Genomic DNA, 21,496 nt, shown 5'->3' on the forward strand with positions numbered 1-21,496 from the left:
AATAATAATAATCATTTATTTCAGACCAGGTCCATATACATTTAAAATATACAAAAAAAAAAAAAAAAAAATCACAAAATTTACAAAACAAAACATGTGTTAGTAATTAGTAATAAATAATTATAGCAGCTATGGTTAGTAGATATAAAACAGGACAGGACATAACATAAAAGACACATTTATGTACAGTATATAGGCTTGCCTGTCAGTACATGAATCATATGGCAATGATTGATGTACTGACAGTCAAACCTTGACGCAAATACCCTCAGGAGGCCGCTAGAGCTGTCCCGCACCCTACGCGCCAGGGATGTGCACCGCTTCCGCATCGTGGTGTAGAAACAGTCTACTCTAGCATTGGCAAACATACCTGATGCACTGCAGTAGCGGGGCAGTCCCATCAGCATCCTGAAGGCATTGTTGTACTGTACACGGAGGGCGTTGTACTGTTTCTGGGTATAGGAGATCCACAGGCTGCTCGTGTAGAAAGTTGTACAGAAGGCTCTAAAGAGAGTTAACTTAACTTCAGCGGAGCAACGAGCAAACCTGCGGGCCACCATGTTTGCCCTAACAGACAACGCCCTTCGCTCTCGCTCAATATCAGCATCGTCCTTCAAGTCAGAGGTAACATATATAGTCAGAGGTAATCGGCCAGAATTTTTTTCTGAGCAGCAGGAGCTCCATACTTTGACCCCCTCTCCCCCTTCGGACACGGAGTTCAAAGTGGCTACCGGTCTTGTTTGACTCGGGAGGACGTGTATAATACCCATACCAAACGCCAATGCCCTACTCAAAAATTCACCTTTTCCCAATAGAGAACGGACTGTGTTAGACAGACGACAGTGCATGTTGTTACACGGTAAATTTTACTAGAAGACCAAATTTATAAGTTCCTTAGTTATTCTATTTTTAACTAAATAAGTTCTTGTACTATAAGCAATCGGAATAGGCAGAGTAGATATATTTATTTTTAAACGAAATGACTTCCTTGCGATAGTATTTTTTCAGTACAGATGGTTTTTTTTTACGCACTAGTGCGAGAAGTGGTTCATTATACGCCAGGTCTAAACTTCGGAGGCTCATCTGTACTGAAAAACGTCGTACGATACACGTGCGAAAAGGAAATTCGTAACTCGTGTCGATTTAAAACACTCCCTTCGGTCGTGTTTTAATTTATCGCTACTCGTTTCGAACTTCCTTTTTACGCACTTGTATCGTAATGTACTATTTTGCCATATTGGAATCTTTCGCTTGCTCGAGTATCAATATTGGCACGTGCAGTTAAACAATAACTTTGCCCCCTTGTAAAACAATTAACTATTTTTTCAGTACAGATGGTGGTTTTTTTACGCACTAGTGCGAGAAGTGGTTCATTATATGCCAGGTCGAAACTTCGGACTCCGAAGTCTCGTTCGGAGGCTCATCTGTACTGAAAAACGTCGTAAGATACTATTTTAACAGCCTATATTGTGTCCCACAGCTGAGCAAAGGCCTCCCCTAGCACACTCAACGAAGCCTACCTCATCGGAATTAATTCGTGTATAAGCGAATTTTGGTATAATTGTAGGGAATGGTGTCTTAATCCACATTCTCAAAGTACTCGGGGTTTGGGTGGAGATAACGGGTAGAGGGGGAGTGGAAAAAGTCCCTTTTTTTTAGTTTTTCGTGAATACTTCTTAAACTGTGCCACGTAGCAAAAAATGTTTCAAGACTCAAGTAATCTTCAGAAAATTCTCTACAAAGAAAAATATGTTCACTTTTTATCTGGGATCATGAAATATGGATAGGAAAAGATGGACAGGGAAGATTTTTTTTTATAATGCAAGTGTGATGAAAAACATTGTGCGTTACTCGGGAAGTATGAATATTACTAACTCGACTCTTTAAATCGCTCCAGCAAGCCAACTTACTCTCGTTAGTACAATTTACTATTATTGTCCGTCTTTTCCCCTCCATACTACCATTACCACCCCGACCCAAGAGTACTTTGAGTACGTGAATTAAGACACCATTCTCTACAACTATGCCAAAATTCGCTTATACACGAATTATTTCCCCCGACAGGCAGTTAAAAGTTGGGCGTGCTACCCTGTTTTCCGCCACTCGTCACGGTTTTTAAATTTCTTTAATTAACTATTTATCTGTTAAAAAGTTAGTGGACATTAGTTTAACGTTTTTTTTTAATATTTTATTTTCGAGTTAGGTCAGTTTGCAGTGTATTTTGACCTATTTAGAACTATATTAATAGGCTAGTTTCCTACTAGTCAAATCAGCTTCTTTTTATGAACTGTCAAAACGATTTGCTAATATGGAATTACTATGAAATACTGAGGAGTGACGTCACGGTCAATTCATTTACTTTATATCTTTCTCTTTGACTTATTAAATAAAAATTGTGTTTAAAAATAACTACTGTCCATATTTTTCTTCTAATTATGTGGTGCTTTATTTCGTGCACTGCATAAAATATTTTATTTTAACTATAGGAAACTAGCCTATTACGGTAGGTTCCCGGGACGTTAGTTACGCAAAAAAAAATGTCGTAAGGAAATCTACTTTTTATATGTTCTACCAAGTGTAGGTAAATGTACTCTGCCTATTCCGATCACTGACTATAAAGCTTATTAAAACTCCATCGAGACTAGACTTCAATTTAAAGTGTACCCAGGTATTGGCTGTTGTATTTATTTATATCTGAATGTTTTTCATGTTATGTAATGTAAATGTTTATCATGTATTTCAGTCTGAAAGTTTAAACATATTATTATGTATATTTCATGTGCTGTGGCTAGTGACGTGTATAAGAGCCCTTGTGGCCTACTTGCTGAATAAATGTTTGTATTTTGTATTTATGATTTAAAAAACATGTTTTCATGAAAACTTATGTGCGTATTAGTTAAGAGGAAACAGGAATAGTAATTTCTTCATACAAATATTCTCGACTGTATCTTTCATTGGTTTTTTTTTTAAGTTAGAGCTTGGTTTTTAGTGCATTCCACGAGAATATCCTTTACGAAATACGTATATAAGGCAGCTATTCCAATCAAGTCAGTGAAGCTCGAGAAAATACTCTTAAGTCATGAAAGATGGTCAGGCACAAAATCGCTTTCTTAGCGTTGTCAGAAGTATTAGAATAATTGTATTTTGTACAGGACATTCTCGTGGAATGCCCCTTTTACCAATACTTCATATTGTGTCTGACTGTTTTGCTTCTTTTGATTTTATTTTGACACAGCTGCAAAGATAGGCGTGGTACCTATTCAAATCTGACATCGACTGTCCAAAAAACTAAACAGTCCGACACAGACAATCTTTATCATCCAGATTTAAACATTTGATTACGATTGGTTAGGTTTTGGAGAACGAAACAGTGGAGAACAAAACCTTGATTTTTTCGATTTTTTAGGCACTAAATAATAGTAGTAGTATTCACGCACACTGTTTTAAAATGTGTTTGTGTGTATTATAATAGATATGTCATTGTCAATTCAAATATGTAACACCATTAGTATAAATAAGTATTATCATTGTACATTAGTATGGTGCTGGTTTGGTCTGAAGGGTTAAAAGAAAAAAATGAAATAAATTATGTTGGCTGTATATCCATGTTTTTGTTTTATAAACATCAATGATTTTTGTGTGTGGTATTTTTAAAGTTTGACTTTATTTGTTTCTAGTTATTAAGCTGCACACGAACAGCAGCGAGCCTGGGCGAGCCCGCCCGCCCGCCCAGGCTCGCTGCGGTCCGCACGCAGCTCGCAGAGCACCTTGCGTGCATTTGTATTTGCGACGTCCTATCAACCACAAAAATTAATTTCCCTGCAATATCCCTATGAAATGTTGTGCGAACGATTCACGAGTTACTTTCTCATGACGTGCAATTAGCAAGTTCTAGCAATATTATTTTTTGACTAAACTAGTAAGTTGCCAGTGATTTATTGACACAACATACCAAATGGTTATATACCAGAAACATTATGAGCGCTACTTTTAGGTACATTACAAGTGTAACTTGCAAGCAACTTCACTAGAGTTGTTAAAGCAATGTTACATTTGTAACTTATTAAAAGGTGCCAGTGAAAAATTTATATAACATACAATTTCAAACTTTTTGGTTTATTACAAATGTAACCTTGCCGTAATGAATAGCGTGTAAGTTACGCACAAGTTGCATATGTGCTATTGTTGCAATGTACAAAAATGAACTTCTTAAAAGTTTTCGTCATAACTTTCTAGTAAGTTTATATTTCAATGTATCAGCAACATTGCTATTCAAAGTTATAGAAAGTTGTAAAATTCCGATCTGGGAAACTTACAGGGTTTATCTACAGCGCGGCCGAAAGCGTTTAACATCAATATAGCTCAAACATTGCTCTAACGTTACAAGCTTGCAATTGTAAGTTTCAAGCTCCCAGGTGTAGCATTGAGCAATGTTACCGCAAGTTCTGCTTGCTTAACGGGATGGCACCGTCGGAAGATTCAAATACTCTTAGAACAAATTAAATTATTCTCATTTGAAAATATTTTAATTTGTATTTTTTAAGTAGTAACACTACTATTATACTATAAACATTAAATAATAATTTAATTAATTAATTAATTGGGGGCGCCAAGCCTTCAGTAATTGTGTCATATACTTGGAAATTTCGACCCTTGCTTTCGTGATCCGATGGCCGAGTGGTTTTACAGGCATCCGTCCGGTTAACGGAGTACGCTGGTTCGATTCCAGCTCGGAACACTTGGAGGCCTTGGTCACTTTTTCTTTGTATATGACATTTATTTAATGTTTATTTAATGATTCAAATACTGTTGGAATGGATATCGCGACGAACATGCTGCGCACTCGCGGCGAACTCGCTTCGCTTTCAAATCACCTGCAAATCGCAAGTGTGATAAGGCCCTGACCCGAGGTGCAACACATAACATAAGAATGATCTAATATTGTAATACCTAAGTTAAATTAACTTAAGGTATAAGGATATCAGTAGCTATATAGCAAAATTTAACTGTATCATTTTGAAAACTCATCTGTCAAGTTTTACATCAGATGGAAAATATATTTCGGAGACATACATATATTAACAATCGCTGACATACATATTAAATTACCTCTTAGTCGCTGTGTATAGTCACTGTATTGTTTCCTCTACAAAGAGTGTTTGTATTGGGTTGGTAAGAAAGTAATGAGCGAATCATACCCAATATTGTAATTTTTATTTAATTTATTATTTTAATCATTTATCAAAAATATAACGGCCTTCGTTATCTACTACTTGTCTCCATCGTTCTGGTAAAGAATGAATAGCATCGGCGAAGAAGTTCTTAGGTTTAGATTCAAAAAACTCAGCTATGTACTGTCGTAGATGGGCTTGATCATCGAACTTTTTTTCATTCAAGGCATTGCTTAGCGATCTGAACAATGCGTAATCCGTAGGTGCCAAGTCTGGAGAGTACGGTGGATGAGGTATCACTTTCCAACCTAGCTCCAATAGCTTTAGCCGAGTCACTTTTGCAATGTGTGGGCGAGCATTGTCGTGTAAGAAAAAAACTTTAGCATGCTGTGGACGATTCTGACAGATTTTTTGCTTTAAATTTTCAAGCTGATTACAGTATACTGATGCGGTAACAGTCATTCCACTTGGTAGGAGTTCCCAGTGAATAATACCATGAATATCCCACCAAACGGACAGCATAACTTTTTTCGGGTGAGGCTCTGTTTTTGGTGCCTCTATTCCTTTTTCGTTTGGAGCTAGCCACTGACGTTTGCGGGTGTGATTTATATATAAGACCCATTTTTCATCTCCAGTGATAAGATGGTCCAACCAGTTGAATGTGCGGCGAAAAGACAGAAGTTGTATGCAGATATCGGCACGGCGGTTTAGTTGATCTCTATCAAGTTCATGCGGTATCCAAACACTGTATTTGTGGTTTTTTCCCAACTCGTGTAAATGTGTTTCTATGGTGACATGAGAGCAGCCTAACTCGGTAGCAAGAGTACGACTCGTTAGCCTCGGATCTCCTTCAATTAAGGTTTTTAATTTGGCTACATCAATCTTCACCGGTCGACCAGACTTAGGTTGATCTGATAATGAAAAGTCGCCACTACGAAACCGCTGGAACCATCGTTTCGCCGTGGCCTCAGACACAACTTCAGGAGCAACACGCTGGCATATATTACGCACTGCTTCGGCGGCTGAATGGCCAGACTGAAATTCGTATAGTAAGCAATGCCTTACATGCACTTTTAATTCGTCCATTTCCTTCCTTATATTAGCTCGGCGACAGCTAGTGAATGACTGACGAGAAACTGTGCGACTCGCCCTTTATATACTTTCGACCATAGAAGATTCTAGAACTCTCTCAAAAATTTTATGTGGAATTCAATCGATCGCTCATTACTTTCTTACCAACCCAATAGTATATTGTATTCTTAATTTCATTTGAATAAGCCTTGCGTTATCCCAGCATTTGCCGCGGCTCATGGGAGCCTGGGGTCCGCTGTGACAACTAATTCCAAGAATTGGCGTAGGCACTAGTTTAACGAAAGTGACTGCCATCTGACCTTCCAACCTAAAGGGTAACTAGGCCTTATTATTAGAATTAGTCCGGTTTCCTCACAATGTTTTTCTTCACCGAAAAGTAACTGGCAAATATCAAATGACAGTTCGCACATTTCCGAAAAACTCATTGGTACGAGCCGGGGTTCGAACCCGCGACCTTCGGATTGAAAGTCGCACGCTTTTACCGCTAGCATACTGGTCAACCATATATGTATACATATAATCAATATAATCATAAAGGAGAAACAGCAAGACATAACTTCGAAAAGTTACTTACCCAATTTACTCGTGTCCAATTTTTTGTACTAAAACATATTTTTATTTGTTTCAGGGTTTATTGCAAATATCATTACTTGGAGGGGCATGAATCAGAAACCCCCGAAATAGAAATATGGAAGTTCTTAGTAAGAATATCAAAGAACGATCTTAACATTTCAAAAACTCAGTATAAAATTGAATCGCAAGCTTTCGCAGTTGACTGTAAGTAAATAAATCAAGAAAATTATTCAGATGTTATGCCAGTGTGACAGACATGTTGGTAAAAACTAGCTAGTAATAACTACAAATTGTTTTTCTCAAACATGGTATGAAATATTGATGTTATGTGCCTTATAATTGGCAGCGAAGTATGACGTTGCAGGTGCGGCTAGGACGATTGATAGATAATGGAATTTCATACAAACCTTGCAGGCCAAGGCCGGCAAAGTCCTCTTTTTTAATTTCCAAACACAGATAATTGTGACATAACATCCAGGTATTTTGCCAATTAAAAAAAACTATAAGGGGCTTTATAGACGTGCCGACTGCAACTGGTACGGGCCCTAGACAATATTTGATTTTGGGTGCGTTTTCATACAAAAAAAAATTTTTTCGTTTTTTTTAAAAAATTTTTTTTACTTTTTGTTTTTTATAAGCGTATACGGGGTATGAAAGGGGAACGAAAATTCGATTATTTTTGCGCTACGACGCACCGTTTAGGAGATACAGCCATCCAAAGTTACTATTTTCAGTAGACTTTATTTATTTCATACCATGTTTGAGAAAAGCACTATACATACCTCGGCGGGAAATGGGGTTGCCGGCCGAAGACATATAGACGGCCGAGCGAAGCGAGGCCGGATAGGTCTGAGGCCTTTGTCCCGGCCTCTGTAGTAATGTACTATTATATTTCCAGCGCACTGTGGAGACAAGAGAGAAACTCTCGACAAAGATGATTATTATTGCAACGAAGATTTAGTAAAACAATTAGTATTTGACGCGAAATTATCAGCTCCATACTTTAAAGACTGGAAAGACCACACCAAACGCGAAGCTTGGCTCGCGGAAAAATACAATGTCAGCGTACGATTCATTATGACGTCCAGTGGTCTCATAAGATGGCATTATTTAAATGATGACGACAAGAATGAAGTCGTAAATGAGCATGGAGAGCGAGGCGAAAAGAAATATGCTGGGAGTAAGTATTTACTGTTTACTTGTAAAATCGTTTTTAACTAAGCTATAAACCAATACCTTGAAAGCAATGTTGATTCCAAGGACGTAATATAAAGAAATCTGGGAGTTTTACAAAACGTGACATTGACAATCATTATCTACCTGTTTAATCAATCACACATTCTAATTTCAGAAATTTTGGAGACGAGTACCGCCTCGGAATAGAAACGACACCTTATAAAGCGGCCGTACTTCAACGCAATCTGACTAAACTGCATAACCGGGAGTCGCTTGTAGTGGCCACCCGTTTACCAATATTGGACGAAACTATAAAGGATCGACCTTCTGTCAAGAATGAAGACGGCGACATTACGATCACCGCCAGTTATGCCATCTTCTATAAAGATTTGGGAATTGATACTCCTGCTTCCGTTGTGGGCTTCCAGTTCTCCTACAAACATTTTTGGGACAGCTTTTTACAGATCACCAAATCGGCGGGTGGAAAGGTGAGCCAGTTTCACAAATATATGTTTTACGCTGAAACGATGATATCCGAAGTATAATATAGGTTTAATACTTTAATCTCACTGATTTACTGAAAAAAATACCTCACACTGAATTATGGATAAGCTACGAAAGCCGGTACAAGATACAGTGCAACATAATTATTTAGTAAAATTATTATCTTTATTTTCAGAGTTTATCGTGCAACGGCGTTGAACATGATTGCTACGTCATTGATAGTTCCGGTTATGTTGTTCTATCAAATAACTCTGATGAGGTCGGACAGTTCTTTGGCAAAATTCATCCCTACGTGATGCAGTCGTTTATTGACAAACAAATATTCGAGCACGTTGAAGTGTTCAACTATCAAGCCTTGTGCCCCGACTCATTACATCCTAAACCTAGCAGCTCTTGGGGGCTCACAACGGTAAGATCGTCATACAATCTTAATGTTTTATTTATGAACTAACGAATCCTAGATATTAATTGTTACTACAATTAATATTGCTAGAGTCAACTTAGATAAACAATTATAATCTACATAAAAACACAAAATATACGTTAGATTATTGCGCTTCGTTGTAATATCAAGTACGTTGTTTCAGCCATTCACTTTACTAAAATGGATATTAACTGAATTTATAATACTACTGGGCGACATCTATAACTGGAATCAGTATGCCTACGGAATGCCTGAGGACTGTAAGTATGTATAAAGAATACTATAACATGAAGACCAAATTATCTAATGCCTAGCCTAATAATTGAATTATTTTCCAGTTGCAAGTACAACTACTGCTCCAGAAACGGGGAAAAATGAAACAATCCAAGTTGTAGACGAAGACGAGAAATTATTCTCTTGCGATCATCGCATCAGACTATACATAATGAACCAAACACATTTCCTGAAGACGGCTGAAGATCACCCAGTCACGTACGAAGAGAACCGAGGAGAGTGCAATCCTCCTTATTGGGCTTCATACGTGCGGTACACCAATTTAATGTTAGTGGTGGTAGAGGACATGGGAATGTTTGAGTTTCATAGCGATTGCGAAAAGCCGATAACGACGAAACCGAATGCCACAGAAAAGTCTATACAAAGTCGGGAGCCGTGCCATAAGTTAGAATTGGGCAAGCTCCCGCGACGCCGGTTGGAAGGCTGTTTTACGTATCACGAAAAGGTAACAATTCCTATATTTCGAAAGTTTCGTACTACAAAAGGAACTATAAAAAAAGCTACGTATCTGTCTGTCTTTTTTTTTTTTTTTTAGTATGAATAGGTAGACGTTTGACCACGATCACACCTGATGGTAAGTGATGATGCGGTCTACGGTGGATCACGCTTACCTATGAGATACCTATTTACTCTTGCTTTAAAGAGACCTGGATTGTACTCATGTGGAAACACAGACTCAGGCAGGGCATTCCACTCCTTGGCGGTTCGCAAAATAAATGTTGAAGCGAAACGTTTAGTGCGTATTTTTGGAATACTAACCGTGAAGCGATGTCGCATTGCCGATTGTCTGGTGGTCCTAAGGTGAAATGGGGACGGAGGAACAAGGTTGTACAGTTCCTCAGCGCACTCTCCGAAATGTATCCTGTAAAATACCGATAAGCTGGCAACCTTCCGACGATGCTCCAGGCTATGAAGTCGGGAATTGGTTAGCTCGTCGTCATTGATGATTCTCTTGGCCCTCCTCTCGACTGACTCGAGCGCCGCAAGCTGGTATTTCGCTGACCCATCCCACAGGTGAGAACAATATTCTACACACGACCGGACTTGTGCTTGGTATAGGTCGAGCAGCTGCCTAGGTGTAAAATAATGCCTCACCTTATTGAGGATGCCCAGCTTTTTTGCAGCTAACTGAGCTTTCGACTCAATGTGTGGGCCGAAGTTAAGTTTCGAAGTCAGTGAGATTCCGAGAAGCTCAAGATGGTCGGTAATCTGAAGGGATACATCTCGGAACGTAGGAGTAAGGTGGAATGGACTCCTTTTAGCAGAGATAAGACACGCCTGAGTCTTACTAGCATTGAACGTAACCAAATTGGCTTCACCCCAATCGGAGACTGCCTTCAGTGATTCGTTCATGCGTTCGACCATTGCCTCCCTGAGCGACTGAATCTGGACTCCACTAGCTCGTGAGTCGGGTATGTAGCTTTCTACAACCGTCGTGTCATCTGCATATCCGAACGTACCTGGCTTCAGCAGGTCGTTAATATGGAGCAGGAAGAGGGTCGCTGAAAGCACAGATCCCTGTGGAACTCCGGCGTTTATTGCCAATTGATCGGACGAGCAGCCATTAATGACAACCCGAATCGATCTATCCCTCAGGAAGTCAGATACCCAGTTACAGAGACTAGTGGGAAGACCGAAGGACGGTAGCTTGCTAATAAGACCCTCATGCCAGACCCGATCGAAAGCCTTCGATATATCAAGAGAGACAGCCAAGGCCTCTCCATTTTTCTCGATGGCCTCACTCCAGATGTGTGTGGCATACGCTAACAGATCTCCAGTGGACCGGCCACGGCGGAAGCCGTACTGTCGGTCACTGAGGAGGTCGTTCGTTTCGAGGTATGCCAGGAGTCGGTTATTCAGTACACGTTCCATACTCTTACAGAGTATGGAAGTGACCGAAATCGGTCTGTAGTTGGCCGGGTCTGCTCGGCTACCTTTTTCGGTACTGGTTGCACATTAGCAAGCTTCCAAGATTTCGGAACTTGACCGGTAGTCATAGAGAGGCGGAAGAGGCGCGTTATGATGGGACATAGCTCAGGTGCACAGGTTTTAAGAACTATGGCTGAAATACCGTCAGGGCCACTTGCTTTGTTCACGTCCAGATTTTGCAGCACTTTGCGAACCTCCTTCTGACGTATGCGTATGTCCGACATTGAAGTCTCGCAAACTAGTGGACTAGGAGGTTTTGCGCCACATACATCTAGACGCGAAGATTCTGCGAAGATAGATGCAAATAAATTCGCTTTCTCTTCAGCAGTGTGGGCAAGTGACCCATCTGGTTTCAGCAGTGGCGGTAGTGAGGGGCGGCAGAAGTTCGACTCGACTGATTTCGCTAGGGTCCAAAACGCTTTACTACCAGTAGGGTGAGCAGCTAGTTTGTTCCCGGTCCGGCGTATATGGTCGAATCGAGCCTTCTGTAGAGCCTTCTTACTGAACTTGGTTGCCCTATTATAGGCTCTCTTCTTATCCGATATGTCACTAGCTTTGCGGTGTCGAGCATCAGCCCAGGCAAGGAAAGCCTCGTGTTGCCGTGCTTCAGCACGTCGGCACTCGGCCCCAAACCAGGGTTGTGCTTTGCTAGATGTGCTTGCATCGGAAAAGGTAAATCACAGTAAATTTTCTCTGAAATTACTAAACTGAGGTGAACTATTAAAAAATCACGTAGCGTAATAAAAGACCATGGCCAACTTCATCTTAGAATTGTTTTAAGCCTCATAAGTAACCTAAATGATCAAAAGTAATGTACTTAAGATTATAGTTATAATTATTTTTACTTATTAAAATAGCCTGAAGGTAGGTAATAGCATAATTAAACTGGATAACTGGATATACCTACCCTCACTGCATTACAATAAATACACTAATTACTCGTATCGGTTGTGTATAATATGATGGAAAGACCTTAAACGCACAAGTAAATATTATTTTTATTATTTACAGGAAGCAAATGCATCAACATGCAGTTTGGCCGCAATGGACGTTGGCGCCCCGAAATTCGTAGCCCTGGCAACTTTGCTGACTACCTTCGTGTGCGCGATGCTTTGCTAATAGACAACTTGTTACTTTGTTACTAGCGCAAATAAATGTTGTTGCATTATTATTTATTTTTCATTGCCCTTTCATTTAGTGGTCCTAATTACTAAACAGCATTTCAATTCGTTCCTCTATTGCAGTGGTTTTCAAACTTTATGGTGTCACGGCCCTTTATGATCCCTTAATTTTTTCGCGACCCCCATACCTCGTTTCTTTGCCAAATATTAGCTATATGAAGTATAACAAAACTGAATTTCCAGATTTATTTCCTGACTGTGTTTGGCCACGTTTGGCTATTGAAAGTGGCAAACGAGTATCTTGCCGCGATGTCTTTGATGAAAACATAATTACCTACAGCAGATAGAGTTAACGGATTTCTAGCAAAAATAGAGTTGTGGACAAGATCTTTACACAATATTCAGTTTGATTATTTCCCCTGCATAGCTAAAATCATTCAAGATATATCATCAGATATCTTCTGTTATGGTGGAGAGCTTGCAAAGTGAAAAAAAAACAACTCTCAAGATATTTCTTAAAAAAGTTGGATTTTGAATCCTTTTTTGAATAATTATCGGTGAAAGAAGCAAATTTGGGAACTAGCATCTAATAGATTGCAAATTAATTGGAGTTGGTATCCATTTAAATTGGTGCGTTCTGGGTTTTCAAATAATGGCTTGATCCCATTTGCTACTTCATATTCATGTGAGCTGACAATTTGACTTTATTAAGTTTGAAAAAATCAAATCAGCCTGTCATAAGTTTCTATTAAACCTAAACTTCGTGGCCCCCCAGGATGAGTGCCGCGACCCCCCTGGGGGTCGCGACCCACACTTTGAAAAACACTGCTCTATTGAATACCTACCATAAGAAATAGGAGTGGCAAGATCTTCAGACAGACTATTACTAAGTACTGAATTTTCTTGAAATTTCTGGAAAGCAGAACCAAAATGACGAGAAAAAGACGAAAGCCAAGACTTACATATCGCTCATTGAACAGTTAGTTATTAGGCTGCGAAACCTGTCGAGATCTTCGACATTTTGTACGTGAGGGACCCGGTTAATAACAATCTGTTGTAAACTTGGCAGGCATCACACGCAAAGCAAAATTAACTATAAGCGCCCCGTTTGTCAGTTTGTCTTAGCTGAAAGTTACGTGCCATCTGACTTGTGGCCAAAACATTGTTGTCATTACAAAACTATAGTGACTTTTCAACAATTATAAAGATTATATACCTACCTTATTCTTTCTGACTTAAAGTGACAGAAGTTAGAAAAACCTAGTTTTATTACCATCTCATACGGGGATGTTAAAACCACCGCTTACCAAACTCTTGTAACAAGGATTTCAATCTTATATGTATATTATCATTGCGAATTGGTGATGCATGAGTGTCTGCTATTAATCGCACACTAGGTGTTAATAGTTAACTAGGAGATAATGCAATTGCTATAGAATTGCTGGCTAGTGCACCGACTAGCCCGGAATAGACGCAGCACGTGCGTCGGCCGCGACACACGCGCTCGCGCCGTGCCGTCTCAAAACCACGGAAAACTTTAAACCTGACAGTTACTGAGTGACCTTGCGTGAATATAAAGTAAGAGAAGGAAAAGTGTAAATGAATGTAAGTTAAATAAACAGGTTCCAGTAGTTGTGCCCATCGGTGTAATTAATTTCAATTGACAATGCAACAATATCTATAGGCTCTATATCTACGCATCGAAATATATAAAGAATGCCTACGATTAATACCAATTATTAAAGTAAATGGATTGAACTATGGTCTTGTTACTTATAGCTATCATAAAATTTGATGATTTTTCATCAAATAGTAAAATAACACTAAGTATTCTAAATGCAATAAAACAGTTAAATATTTAGAAACAGTCGTTGACTAAAATAAGGCTTATGTCAAAATATATAACATATGATAAAAAATACCGAATGACCGTTATTAGGTGTACAAAACGATTACTAGTGTACCTGAGAGGTTTTATATTTGATAAGTACTTCTTGTAGTTGATAACGAGTGGTGTAGACCAGTTTCAATGAAAGCAAAATAAAGTGGTCTGGAAAATCATTGCAACAAATTAATTGTGTGCAATCATTGAGTGTATTAAATCGTAAAGTTATCTTATCTGCAATGCGCGAGGGAGGCCTAGCACTATGTGCCCTTTTGATATTATTACCAGAGCCACCTGTCTCCAGTCAGCAGCCACAAAATGCCGACATGTAAGTACCACTAATTATTTTCTACCTACTATTTATTGTCGTTTAAAGCTGAGTAGGTTACCTATTTTAAACCTAGTCGTCGAAGGGAGAATAGAACTCAGCTCTTTATTAAGAATAGATATTCGCGACACGACTAGTGTCTATAAATTAAAACCGCCTAGCACTTTGTATCTTATAAGTGTTCTGCATTATAATTGCTACAAAAATTAAATTGGATACCGTCACTACTTTGAAAAACTAACCCTGCTACCTCAAATTAAACACGCAGTATATAACAGCGCACAGTTACAGTTAAAGTAGGTAGCAATAATAACTTAAACAAATGAATGCATCCATACAAATTTTGTTTTAGAGTAAGAGAATGGGGCCGAACCTTAGGTTTGGAGCTTTGGAAACTTAATCAGGCCTTGACCAAAGCCGATAAAATAAGACTTGTAAGTATAATTTAAGTAAACCAATGTACTCGTACTATATTTTTTGCCAAAATCATAAGATTGTTGTCTATAAACTTGCCTAGTTAGGCCACTAAAAGTAGTCATCGGATTTACTTAGATTTAAGAATTATTACAGAATTACAAAAGTATGAACGCAAGCGTCAAACAGAAAGATGGAGAACAAATATTACGATCATCACTAACATCAGTCGGAACAATGCTAACAAAGAAAATAAACGCAGTGAAAGTAAGTACTCGAAATGATTAAAAAACCTCTAGAAACAAGACGTCTTCTAATTCACTTAATTTATACAGTAATCTAAATTAAGGCTCAGTGTGTGCAGTCTAAGATATTTTGTAAGAATTAATTGTTTCCAGTGCATACACGCAACAGCCATTGAGTTAGCACGAGAGTTTAACGGTACCGTCGACGAAGATTTTCAGTACTGCTCTGCAAAGTACTCAGAATTTATGGTTGTTGATGAGTATACCAATGAGACTACTTTAATTACAAGTGTTACAGAAAAACCCGCTTTTGTTATCAAGGAGAAGCGCCATTATGAAACGATTTATCTAGAAAATGATTCGCATTTTTATGATATTGCCGTTAACATCAATAGAAGCTGCGTGCATATTCCCACCAACATATATTTTAAAGGTTGTTTGCTAATCAATCTTGTTTGAAGAACCGTTTTGCAATCTACGTGAGTTTGGTGCTTTAACTAATTTTATTCCGTAGACGACGACGCAAAAAATGCAATTCATTGGACAAGAGGGCTCAATGACGTCTTCATAAAAAATTACCAAGCTGATCCATCTCTGTCATGGCAATATTTCGGGACTACGTATGGTATTCTACGTTTTTTCCCAGCAATGCCTTGGAACATGAGGAAAACTGACACCTATGACTGCCGGGTACAGTCTTGGTATATCGAAGCCGCCACCTGCTCCAAAGACGTCGTTGTCCTTTTTGATATATCCGGATCCATGACTGGGTTTAAGAACTACGTGGCAAGGACAACTTTAAAATCTCTATTGGATACCTTATCTAACAATGATTACGTTAACGTGTACACTGTTAGTGATAACACTGACCAAGTAATGAATTGTTCTGAAGGACTTGTTCAAGCGACAAAAGAAAATATAGGCACTTTAATGGATATCCTTACGCCAACAGATGAAGGGAAAAATCACAAGATACCACTGCAGGGTATTGCTAATTTCACTAAAGCATACATAAAGGCCTTCGCTACGTTAAAAGAGGTAAGCAGAACCATTACAGTACTAGAGTATTAACACAAGATATGCCAAGTTTGTGATGTTTGTTAAAGTTGATATCTATTTCAGCGAAGAAATGAAACCGACTGCAATGTTGCAAGTACCGGAGGTTGTAATCAATTGGTAATGGTGATCACAGATTACGCTTTCGAAAACCTTTCTGCAGTATTTGACGAATACAACAGAGAGATAATAGATGGAGTGATGTATACTCCTGTCAGAGTATTTACTTACCTCATTGGAAGAGAAATGGCAGGTCTTGCTGAATTACAGCAAATGGCCTGTTACAATAGAGGTAAGAAGCGATTTTAAAAATAAACCGTGATCAAATGTAATGTATCATAGTTTTAATATGTCCAGTCAAAATTAACTTCCTCTTTCTGAAACCCTGAACATAGTCTTCCCATTAGGACTTGCACGTTGTCCCTTCCCTAAACACCAAACTGGCAAAATTCCAGATTAACGATATGTCCAGCTGCCAATAATATTTGGTTACTAAATAATCTGATATAATCGGCGCTTACTGTATCGCAAATCTGGTATTTTGCATTTCTCCAGGTTACTTCGTCCACATCCACTCTGTGGAGGAAGTCCAGCAGCAAGTGCTCAAGTACATCAATGTGATAGCTTTGCCTATGATTCTGAATGGTTCAGAGCCACCTCCTACATGGACACATGCTAGTATGGATCATACAGTAGGTATTTTTAAATTTGTATAAACTCATTACTTTATATCATTTCATAAAACATCGCGGTTACTTTTACAGAGAACATATGAATGGGGAGTTAGCCCAGACGTTACCAAGGTAAGTTCTATTTTTCTTTAAATACTTTCTGAAATATAAAGACATTAAAGGCAACATGTAGCATTAAATTTGGAATTGCAGCCTGATGAGGATAAGTTGGTGACTTCTGTGGCAATCCCCGCGTTCGACAAATACAACGAAAATGCCACGTTACTCGGAGTGGCTGGCACCGATGTTCCCATCGACAGCATCGCTAAGTTAGCACAACCTAACCAGGTAATTCTCAGTAATTTAAAGGTATTCAAATCATACATGAAGCGTTAGTTTGGAATATTATAATCACGTCGCCGAGAAGATATAATTGGCCTAGAATAAGATTATTTTGCCATGTAGACATAATTATTGTTATCATAGTATCCAAACAGGTACGTAGACACTTATCTGGACAATTAATCTACTCCTTCAGAATTGAAACTTAAGCCTAATTAGTTTAATCACACTAATGCTATAATTATAGTTATATGTTCTGTTTCAGCTTGGTGTTAACGGGTACTCATTCATTGTTAGTAACAATGGATATCTTTTGCTACATCCGCTATTAAAAACTTCTGTAAGTATCTAGATACTTCAAATCAGAAACAAATCTCTAGAGATTCTTATGTAAAAACGAATAAATACGGAACCCTAAAAAGTACTACATAGGTATATCAAATAATTTACAGATCAATGGAGCTCTTCAAGTGAACTACAACAGCGTTGACTTTGTTGAGGTGGAACAAGTAGACGATGGAAAAGATTCTCGCGAACTGGGCGATGAGATCAAATGGTTAAGAGAAAACCTCACCGAGGCGGTAAGCGGAAGGATGACTAATGTTGAAGTGCTCTTCCATTATGACGATATGAGGTAGTTATTTTAAAACCAACATCCACGTGGATCCGTGTGGATTATATTTATATGTACTTGAGAGTATTTAATTTCAAATTAATATTAATCCAGGAGGATATCGCGAGTCAAACATGACTACTTCTTCAACGAGCTGGTGGGAACTCCATTCTCGATGGGCATCTCTCTTCCAGTGGGATACGGTGATACGGAATTGGTGCTTAATAGCAATCCTCTTGAACCTACGCAAGAGGATCACACTGCGTTCAATGTGACAGACTTCTTTAGATACAACTACAGGGTCCATCCTGATTGGTAAACTACCTATTCATTATATGTATACAAAGTGGCCGAACTTTTCACTTGTATTGTATTAAACCTAATGTTATTTTCTGTTTTAGGGTTTATTGCAAATACCATTATTTGGAGGGTCACGAATCTGATAGTCCTGAAATAGAGGTCTGGAAGTTCTTGGTCAATATATCAAAGGACGAAATTGACGTAACTAGAAAACAATATCAGGAAGAAACCTCCAATGAATTCTCGGTAGAAAGTAAGTAAAATTATGAATTTAATAAATACATGCATGCGTCAGTCATGATAAAAATTTATAAAGGAAGTGACCAACTTGAAAATATATTTTTTTACTTTTCGAGCTCACTGTGGAGACGCTCAGACGCCTATCGATCAAGACGATTATTACTGCAATGAAGATTTAGTCAAACAATTAGTCTTCGATGCGAAGCTTTCATACCCGTACTTCCACAACTGGTCAGACTATACTAAACACGACGTCGAAATGACCAAGAAATACAGCGTTACCGTGAGATTCATTATGACATCAAGTGGGTTTACCAGATGGCACTATCTATATGATGACAACAAGAATGAATGGGTAGACGACAATGGTTACCCACATAAAAACTACTCTGGGAAGTACGTAGTTTTTTGAGAAATATTTTAATTAAGTACTACACCAATCTTTTAAAAATGAAAATATAAAATTTATTTACTCATATTAAAATGTTCTTGTTTTTAGAGTGCTCGGTGATTATTACGCAACATCAATAGAAATAACACCTTATAAAGCCGCGGTTCTTCAGAGCATGATTAATACAGAGTCCCTTGTCGTTGCTTCACCGTTGCCAGTCCTCGACCCGGCTATAAAGTACCGGCCTCCAGTTACCAATGATGATGGTGACATAACCCTTACTGCAAGTTACGCTATTTTCTATACAGAAAATTCAAGTGACACGCCAGCTTCCGTCGTGGGGTTCCAATTTTCACATTCGCAATTTCGAGACAGATTTATGGATATTTCAACAGGGGACAGTGTAAGTTGCTTAAAATGATATAATGTGGTTACCAAAAGCCTACTAAGTTGATGTTCAATAAACTTTAGTTAGAATAACGAAAAACACGATTTCCAAAAGTAAATGCACGAATGAAGAGCACAATCGACTGTCAAATACATACCAACTTTCAACCTTTTACAGAAAATTATTGTTCAAATCAACCCAAATTGTCCTAGAAATTTATTTCACGAACGAAAGAAACATTAATAAACTGATTTTATTAATTTCAGGGTTTATCATGCAATAGCAGCGACTACGAATGTTACATCATAGACAGTTCAGGTTACGTGGTGATGTCTATGGATCAGAATGACGTGGGTCAGTTCTTCGGTGTCATCCATCCTTTAGTATTGCAGTCGCTCATATACAAGGAGATATTTGAGCATGTCGAGGTGTTTAACTATCAGACTTTATGCCCTGATTCAATGTTGGGCGATCCTAACTGTTCGTGGACACTAAGCACGGTAATTTAAACGAAATATTTGTAACAATTGTTCAATTAAAGTTGAATTACGCAGATGTAAAATTTTATTCCTTTAAATTTTCAGCCATTCACATTAATAAAGTGGTTACTAATGGAATTTTTAATACTATTGGGTGATCTATACCACTGGAATCAATACGCATATGCAAACGTGATTTTTGAATACGGTAATTTCTTATGATACAAGTTAGTAATTAGATTCTCCAAGACTAAATAAACTAAATACATATATTATTTTGCAGAAGATTACATTGATGTCACAACAACAACAGCGCCAGAAACTCATAATGAAGTACAAAATGAACCAATAGAATCTATAGAAGAAGAGATAACGTTTTCTTGTGACCATCGGATTAGCCTTTACATATTGAACCAGACGCACTTCTTGAAGACTGTTAAAGACAACCCAGTTACCTTCGAAGATAAAGAAGGGGAATGCAATCCTCCATACTGGGTGTCCTACGTGGACCATACAAATTTGCTGTTGGTGGTGATTGAGAAGGTGGAGCATGAGAATTTCAGTGAGAGTTGCGAGAAACCGCCGAAGACGAAGCCGGAGCCGACACCGAACTCTACAGAAAGCCGCGAACCGTGCCACAAACTGGGGCTGGGCATGCTGCCGCGGCGAAGACTCGAGGGATGTTTTACATACCATGAATTAGTAAGTATTTATTCTCATTTAATTTACAACAGTTGTACCTTTTTTCTATGTAATTTTTCAAACAGGATTTGACATAGACGTCATCTGAATAGTTTTTTCCAAATTTGGCATTTAGGTTATAAAGACGGAATCTCTCTTAAGACATGTTTACGTTGTAACGACATTTTGCAAATATATATTATCAATTATTATTCGCTACCGTTGAGGATTAAGAATTTTACCACCCCCTTTCCTCCCGTCACAATTTCGTATTCTCTCAACCCCTTAATTAGTGCCAAGAGTGGCACTGAAACTTACAGTTTCATTTGCACTGTCTACCCCATGTGGGAGTATGTTTATTTATGTAAGTTTTTATCGCCTTTATAAATAGGTAATTGTTTATAAGATTTTTTATTTATTTTCAGGAAGCAAATTCATCAATATGCGGATTAGCGACCACATCAGTGTCCACTCCTAAGTTCATTGCATTTTCGACGTTACTGAGTGCCCTTGGATCCAGATTACTGTTCTGTTGATAGTTTATTTGTTTGTTCCTCATATTTATACCTACTATTGTTTGCTATTGTAATATCCAATAAAATTTATTAATGAAGTTACTGTTTGTCTTGATAAGGTACTTAAAAATGTAATTGAATAGGAAATTCAAAACTGAATAACTACACTTTGGCTTATCTTTTATAAAAAACAATGAATATAAGTACAATTATTACTACATTGTAGTGAATTAAGAATGAACCCTCAAACATCTTTACAAAACTTTAAAACGTTTCCATACCTACACATATGTGAGTGTGCAAGGGAGAACGTCCCACTTTGTCGATTGCTATAAAGCAGCTTTGTCAGTTTAATTGATATAAAGATACAAGTAAATCTCGCCTTAATGGTAACCGACAAAGTGGGACGTTTTACTAAACACACTCACATATTGTTTATAATTTCGTATCAGAAATACGAGTATCATTTATATTTTATAATATGAATGCAAGTACCTAACATAGATACAATAAAGATCTTTGATGAAGTTATAAAAAATACCTACTAATATCACCGAAATGTTGTAAATGAGAATAAAAGAAATAGAATAATAACACAAATAAGCCGAATAATCCTCCATATTTTATAGAATACATTGTAGTTGTAATTTGAAATAACACACAC

At 38.0% G+C, this 21,496-nt stretch overlaps 2 protein-coding genes across 2 annotated transcripts in view; both read left to right on the forward strand.

Moving 5' to 3' along the window:
• Window positions 1-12,334, forward strand: part of LOC125225130 (voltage-dependent calcium channel subunit alpha-2/delta-3-like) — a 44,561-nt gene extending 32,227 nt beyond the window's left edge. The window contains exons 13-19 of the mRNA XM_048128698.1: window positions 6,892-7,040; window positions 7,735-8,020; window positions 8,188-8,500; window positions 8,692-8,925; window positions 9,104-9,200; window positions 9,279-9,679; window positions 12,175-12,334. Coding sequence (XP_047984655.1) covers window positions 6,892-7,040; window positions 7,735-8,020; window positions 8,188-8,500; window positions 8,692-8,925; window positions 9,104-9,200; window positions 9,279-9,679; window positions 12,175-12,282 — 1,588 coding nt within the window. The 3' untranslated portion in view covers window positions 12,283-12,334. The remainder of the gene's footprint in view (window positions 1-6,891; window positions 7,041-7,734; window positions 8,021-8,187; window positions 8,501-8,691; window positions 8,926-9,103; window positions 9,201-9,278; window positions 9,680-12,174) is intronic.
• Window positions 12,335-14,823: 2,489 nt separating this feature from the next.
• LOC125225704 (voltage-dependent calcium channel subunit alpha-2/delta-4-like) lies at window positions 14,824-20,930 on the forward strand. Its single transcript, XM_048129534.1, has 18 exons — window positions 14,824-14,931; window positions 15,068-15,178; window positions 15,310-15,589; window positions 15,671-16,194; window positions 16,279-16,504; window positions 16,768-16,904; window positions 16,977-17,015; window positions 17,097-17,231; window positions 17,491-17,565; window positions 17,678-17,859; window positions 17,953-18,153; window positions 18,240-18,391; window positions 18,495-18,774; window positions 18,878-19,172; window positions 19,424-19,657; window positions 19,742-19,844; window positions 19,920-20,338; window positions 20,743-20,930. Exons 1-18 carry the CDS (start codon window positions 14,824-14,826, stop codon window positions 20,851-20,853), a joined length of 3,612 nt encoding a protein of 1,203 aa, XP_047985491.1. The 3' UTR covers window positions 20,854-20,930.
• Window positions 20,931-21,496: the final 566 nt, after the last annotated feature.

This window comes from Leguminivora glycinivorella, chromosome 4 (assembly GCF_023078275.1).
Source record: "Leguminivora glycinivorella isolate SPB_JAAS2020 chromosome 4, LegGlyc_1.1, whole genome shotgun sequence".
NCBI lineage: Eukaryota > Metazoa > Arthropoda > Insecta > Lepidoptera > Tortricidae > Leguminivora > Leguminivora glycinivorella.